Source organism: Chanos chanos, chromosome 7, assembly GCF_902362185.1.
Source record: "Chanos chanos chromosome 7, fChaCha1.1, whole genome shotgun sequence".
In the NCBI taxonomy this organism is placed as follows: domain Eukaryota; kingdom Metazoa; phylum Chordata; class Actinopteri; order Gonorynchiformes; family Chanidae; genus Chanos; species Chanos chanos.
Genome location: NC_044501.1, coordinates 9354404 through 9361632, shown reverse-complemented (window position 1 = coordinate 9361632; position 7229 = coordinate 9354404). Strand labels below are relative to the sequence as shown.

Genomic DNA, 7229 nt, shown 5'->3' with positions numbered 1-7229 from the left:
TGTGTGTGTGTGTGTGTGTGCGTGTGTGTGTGTGTGTGTGTGTGTGTGTGTGTGTGTGTGTGTGTGTGTGTTTGTGTGTGTGTGTGTGTGTGTGTGTGCGTGTGTGTGTGTGTGTGTATGTGTGTGTTTGTGTGTGTGTGTGTGAATATAGTTAGTGGAAATGACTATCACCTCAATAAGTGAATAAAACTGCGGACCTCTGGACGTTTTGGAACTTGTCTGAAATACAAGACTGCTGTCAGTATCGGCACAATGTTTATCTACAACCGCACACGTCAATCTCGACAGATACTCCTCAAAATGTAAAATCTATTTCTTGTTTAAGTAGAAAAATATGAATTTATACAATCCGGTGGAAATATATATATATAGAGAGAGAGAGAGAGAGAGATTTGTATTCTTGGAAGTATTTGCATTGGACGTTTAGTTTCTGTTTTGGTTAAAAGACGGGACACTGTAGCACTGGAGTGTTTCCTAAGTTCCAAGGTGTCACTGCCTTCGCTCGTATTACGCTCTCATACACTCAAATGAACTGTTACCACTTGCTCTTGCAAATTATTGAGATTTGATGTAAATTACATACTCTAGATAGAAATAAATTATGTAATTATCTAGTTTAATAGGTGTAATGTCAACATTAGCCCACGCTCAACCGGAAAAATCTGCAGTAATATTGTTTTATGTTCATTGCTGTGTCCAAGCTGTTACGCACATTAATTGCAAAGCGTGTCGGTAGCGCAGATGAAATTATAAAAAGATTTTGTTTAACCCTCGAAGTCACTTGCAGCATGGAAATTAATGCAAGTATTTTTAATGCAGGTTCATTTAAAATAAAATTGTCCAGATTTCATTTATGATCACATATTCAAATGACAACGTGAATAGATCCGTGCTCATGTTTTCGGTTTTCGCCATGATTGTCCCACGAAATTAACATTTAACATTTTGTAACCCGCATGTCATTTTGTGTGGTCTTGCTGTTAAGATAGTTCTCCAAAGGCATAGCATTGCAAAATGTGTAGCACTGATAATTACAGAGGTCGATGTTTCTCACCAGTGTAGGTCGTTGAAATTATAGAAAATTAACAGTTAAGTGGACACACGTGAGAGGAAAAAGTTTATTTCATACTCTTTAGTACCATACATGGATTTCTTCCAAAAATAATTCAGGCCTAATTCAATGCGACATTTCTTTAAATAATGCTATGTTGTTGCTTTCAATGTTTTTAAATAATCTATAGCCTATTAATAAATAGCCGCCTTGAACTGTACACGTTGTGCAGTCTTAAAAAATTGATTTTCTCTTACCTGTGTCCGAAAAAAAGTCTAGGCTACTTTATCAACTGTACGACGACGTCACAGTAACACAACAAAAAAAGTTGAATAAATTATCCTTTAATAATAATGAAATAGCTCTACACTTAAAAAAAAAAAATTAAATTCGAAAGGTCGTGCGCGTACAGCTCCACGTCGCTACCTGAAGAATCACCCAGACAAAATGAATCACATTTCTGTGTATTGCGCAGGAAATACTTTGAAATCTGTTGCTACTAGTCTGAAGGTGTCGATCTGACGGAGTTTTATGAAGCGCCAGTCATCGTATAGAGGGTTTTCTCTCTCTCTCTTTTTTTTTTTTGCGAGGCAGATAGATAAACCTATCCTTGCTCTCACGTCTTCCGACAACCTGGGGATTTAGAGCGGATTTTATGCATCATCGTTTTAATAAGCACTGACAATTTACAAGAGCCTTGCCAGTCCCGCGAGCCAAAGAGACCAATCACACAGCCCCTAGCACACACTCTTTAGTCCTGCTGATCCCATGGCTTTACTAGCTTTAGCTCCGAGTCGACACCACTGCAATTTGGGATTAGACAAATGCGCTCCGTAACAATAGGTTAGTGCCACTAGATATCTTGATACTTATGGGATCGATTCCGTCGTCTTTAACCAGCTTTCTTGTATTTAACAATGGAGTGAACAAATTTGTGAAATTGTCTACGAAATCCCGGTTTTGTGGGCTTTGTGCTTGGGTTTCGAAGTAATGTCATCGACTTCCAAATGGGTGTAACTAAAACGTCAGAGACTGAACTCTGCTCTTTTCCCAACTATATTAGTAATTTATACTCATTTTAATAATAAAAAACAACTTCTACAACTTCTTACACAAATGCAACCTACTTTCAGATCTCATCTTTTCCTCCTGCAAGATTAGCCGCAAAAATACCTATGAAGTAACAAAGATATTTTTTTCTGAATATACAGAAATGATAGTTTTGCACTGCGAATTAAAATTAACCTGGCTTTTCCTTTGCAGTTATGTGACGAATTTTAAATGAAGAACATTTTCTCCTAATATTTAGAAATTATCCATTGTTTGTTCGGCCAGCGTTTGGCATATACAAACATTAAAAATAAAGCCGTTCGCAAAATCATTTAGCCTGTTTTGAGTGGTGATAAAGCTTTGAGAGACACAGACAACTGTGCAACTGATTGAAAATCGCTCTTTCGTCAACAGGTCATCACTTTTACCACTGAAAAGACAAGTCTAAAGCAGGGCAGGACTATTAATCAAAATACTTCCGAAAAATAGCCTCACAGAACTGACTCTGTGTGTTTATTATCCTGTAAATACATTTGCTGCACCTTCAGAAGACTAAAATACAGAAACGTATAATAAGTTTTGTAAACATTTCTTCGAGAGTTTACTTTTCTAACTACTTAGTCGTTCACACGACAGGTTAATTTTTGCAAGTAACGGAAGGGGGAGGAGTTAAAAAACAACTTCTGGCTTGTGAGTGGCCAGCTTGTTTGCTTGTGTTGGAAGAGAAACGCTTTGATTGGTTGGAGTGGGCGGTTCAGCAGGTATCTTTTGCTCATAGACGCAAAGGGCAACTAGAGAGCGATCAATCTCTATCCGTCAACACAAGCAAGCACCATAACACAGTGTGAGACAAGACAATGATGAGTTTGATGCATTTACTCTCTTTAGGACAGAATATTTATTGAGTGAGCCGTTTTAAACCGGAGACTACTGCGATGTTTATTACACGAAACTGAGAACAAACCCTGGAAGTAGTTTGTTCTGTAGTTCATTGTTGAGGGCAAACGGCACTGCTACTGTAATCGAGACCTGGTCTAGCTGTGGATGTTTCTTCAGGATTTTCATGGCAAATTAAAAAAAAGTGGATCAAAGAAAAAGTAGAAGAGAAGACTGAGGTAAGGGTCAACTTGTCTGATATCGTTACATTCTGAAACTTAATCTCATTATACTATAGCTGCTTTTTTTTTTTTTTTTTACAAGTATTTCATTTGTTAAAAGTGCCTCAGATATTTATAGGCCACTGTACTTTGACGTATTGAATCAATAAACTTAACCTATAGGAATTTCTTTAATTTTGTATTTGCCCGTTACGGCTGCATCCACAGTTTTTAGAATGCAAAAATAGTTTCTTTAAAAACGGCCTCTTTGGGTCACAAATTTGAGAACTAAATAATTCTCGAATCGAAATCAAGCAGCTATTCCTTTTTGAACTGTTGTTTAAAATCGTAATTAATTTTATAGTTGCGCATTGGCATTATATTAATCGTTTAACTTGGAGGGGAATAATTTAAGCGTAAGCAGGTGGTATTTGGGGGGGGTTGAGCAGACCAATTCATTTTATTGATAAGGGTTCTTCTTCTAAATGGGGCCCCTGCGGATCTAATGTAAATGGCTGTGAGAATCGTTTACATTGTTTCTAGTCATTTACATTTGGTTCAATTCGACTAAACATGGAACAGCGGTGTATTTACGCCCATCTACAATCCTATGTTATCTGTCCACAGCTTGATCTTAATAGAGTGCATTCATACACATGAGATCCAGAGAAAAAAAAGCCCTCGATGTCATTTACCAAACTTTTGTCTTAATACATTTGTATTACCCTGTCACAACAATTGCTGAGAGACAAAGTTTGGCCCGCACAAAACCACCCCATTACTTATGTGGTGTTCGTTTTGGATTAAGTTATTGGCCCTCCATACACAAACATTAGAATCCAGGCGTTGCTGAATTTTCTGGAGTTTTGTTCTGTTTGTTTTGTTTTTATATGTATTAAATGTATAAAGTTTGCTGGCATTAATGCAACGCATCAATATCTAAATGTGCTTATGTCTGCATTTTCGTAAGTTCGTTTTAAAGAAAGAGCGTGAGTTTAAAAATATTGTCAGAATAGAAAGTCACATTGTGCACTAGCTCTGCGGAATAATTACTCGGACAGTGACAATATATTTTACGCTTGTGCTCATTATAAATTTGATAGATTACAGATTAGACCTATCAGTGTTTGATGTAGTTTTTTTTAATGGCTCCTCTTACTTTTGCTGATGAGACACCTTATGTTTTTTTTGTGTGTGTTTCTTTCTAAAAAGTCTCAAATCAAATCACAAACACTTTTGCGTTAAAATGTGGTTTGCCTGTCAGTGTTGTATTCTATTAGGCGTTTTCTTCATCAAAAAATAAAATGATCAAAAACTTGATAGGTTGTTTTCACCATCAGCAAGGACAAATGAGTTATGACGTGTAAAAGGCCAATTAATGGTACGGACTCTTTTGATCAGTCTAGTGTAAAATGGGTGATTACTGAGGCCAAAAAACTTGGTCATATTTGTGGTCGGTCTTGACTCCACAAAAACCTCTTTCAATGACGCGCTTTGACCCATTTGAAAGTTATTGACCGACTAATTTTTCACTATTTTAACTTCGGTTGGATGACAGTTTGGATTGCTGGTAAACAATTGATATTGTAATTGGTGGTCTTAGTTTGGTTTAGTTTAGTTTTAGTTAGCCCTATTTTAATTCCATAATACAATCATAAAATACAAATATAAAACTTTCGAACAATTTATTCTTCGGACATTAAATGTTCGTATTTTCCCAGAATAGCGTGCATTACACTATATTGTTGGGTTGTACATATTTTTGTTCGTTTAATGGTATTTTCATCCTCGTTTCAACTCAATTTGTTGTTTAGCATGGTTTTAGTTTTTGAAAGCTTCGACGTTGTCTTATGCACCATTTTACACACAAAGGTTTTCTTTTTTGTGTGTCTAATTATATTGTGTTGTTTCATTGCGTTCTTATAACAGATAAAACGGCGTAGAGGGAATCCAACTTTTCGATTCGGACGTCTGTGCCCCTCGAGCGCCGCTAAAATGATGTCATACCTCAAACAGGCCCCGTATGCCATGAACGGCTTGGGGCTCGGAGGGGCTGCCATGGACCTCCTTCACCCTTCGGTTGGCTATCCGGGTATGCATACAGATCCACAGTTAATAGATTTAAAACGTTTTTGCACGGAAGACGAAATGAAACGTGAAGCTATGTTTTGCATGCAGTTAAAAGTGGACTAAAGTTGTCCTAGTTTCATTTGCCTAGTCTGTATGTTAAGCGAACGCCTGACACGTTTTGACATATATATATATATATATATATATATACACACGTATATATATATGCGAGTGTGTGTGCGTGCGCGCAGTTATCATGTATAACTCGTTCTATGTATTTATGCGAACAGATTAACAATTTCTACTCTAAAAGTTCGAATTACTATAAAATGCAGTAGATTGGGTAAATTATATCTTCAAACGACCTTACACTGAAAACGTTTTCTCGCTTTGTTTAAGCCAACCCAAGGAAACAACGGAGGGAGAGGACGACTTTCACGCGCACGCAGTTAGACATTCTGGAGTCACTGTTTGCCAAAACGCGCTATCCGGACATTTTCATGAGAGAGGAGGTGGCGCTGAAAATCAACTTACCCGAATCCAGAGTGCAGGTATGTTTGGTTGCGTAACTGCTACGACATTCTTGACAGTCAAATCTTTAAAAGTACTTGACTACATCGATAACTTAGTAAAATACGTTCAGGTTTCGTAACTCGCGTCCCTCATGTTTAGGTTAGGCCTACATGAATTATTACGCTGTCTTTTCGCAACGTCTTATGATGTTTTTTCATGTATCTGAATGAATTTAGTTTTCACGATAGCTCTCATAAATATTTCGTTGTTTTAAAAATTCACGTAACAAAACTCCATGAACAAAAAAAAACTTTTAAAGACAGTTCTACAGTGTTGCAGGAGATCTGTAAGGGCCTGTGCTTCGTTGTAATATCTGTGCTGGTTTTTCGTTGCAAGGTCTGGTTTAAGAACCGCAGAGCAAAGTGTCGACAGCAACAACAGAGCGGGAACGCTTCCAAGATCCGACCGGCCAAGAAGAAACCATCCCCGTCCCGGGAGAGTCCTGGATCTGAGAGCAGTGGCCAGTTCACTCCCCCAGCCATCTCCAGTGCTGGCTCATCTTCATCTTCATCATCAACCTCAACTGGCTCAAACTCCACCGGTTTGGGAGCTGTAGGTCCAAACAGTTCCTCTGCTTCGGGCACTACCCCTGTGTCCTCCATCTGGAGTCCTGCTCCCATCTCGCCCGTCCCAGCACCTCCTTCCATCCCCGACCCTGCACCTCCTACCAGTGCCTCCTGCATGCAAAGAGGCATTTCAGGGAGTGGAGCACCTTCGTATCCAGTCTCCTATAACCAAACCCCCGGGTATGCTCAAGGGTACCCAGGTTCCACTTCGGGTTCCTACTTTGGGGGCATGGATTGCAGCTCCTACTTGGCACCAATGCACCCTCATCACCCGCATTCACACCACACACACCAGCTTAGCTCCATGACGGGCACCAGCATGTCTGGGCACGGGCACCATCACCACCATATAGGGCAGAATAGCGGGCATCACCACCCCCATCACCCCCACCCTCATCAAGGCTATGCCACGGCGGGCCTACCCTTCAATTCTTCGGACTGTCTGGATTATAAAGATTATAAAGAACAGGCGGCTGCGTCGTCATGGAAACTGAACTTCGGCTCGGCAGCAACTGACTGCTTGGACTACAAAGATCAAACGTCTGCTGCCTGGCGCTTTCAGGTCCTGTGAGGTGACTTTGATATCGATGTTGGTTTTTTAGTTTGTTAATTTTTTTTTTTCGCACTCGCAAGTTTTTTTTAAGCATTCAAAACTTGATCGATAGGCCTAAATGACGGACCTTTAGCGAGGACTATAGGCTAAGGACGTCCTTTTCGCAAAGAGGATTCTTACAATATGTCAAAATTAAACGAAAAAAAATAAATAAAACTGAACTGATTTGTTGAAGGGTCAGTTTGTCACCAAAGTTCATTTGGAATTAA

At 39.1% G+C, this 7229-nt stretch overlaps 1 protein-coding gene across 3 annotated transcripts; it reads left to right on the top strand.

The window, feature by feature from the left end:
• The first annotated feature begins 5193 nt into the window (after positions 1-5193).
• otx2a (orthodenticle homeobox 2a) lies at positions 5194-6978 on the top strand. 3 transcript variants are annotated; one of them, XM_030780336.1, is made up of 4 exons: positions 5194-5290; positions 5668-5819; positions 6178-6353; positions 6426-6978. In XM_030780336.1, the coding sequence occupies exons 1-4, from the start codon at positions 5194-5196 to the stop codon at positions 6976-6978; spliced, it is 978 nt and encodes a 325-aa protein (XP_030636196.1). The 3 variants fall into 3 exon arrangements, with proteins under 3 accessions (XP_030636196.1, XP_030636195.1, XP_030636194.1); XM_030780335.1 differs by having other exon boundaries at positions 5194-5326; XM_030780334.1 differs by having other exon boundaries at positions 6178-6978.
• The last annotated feature ends 251 nt before the right edge of the window (positions 6979-7229 follow it).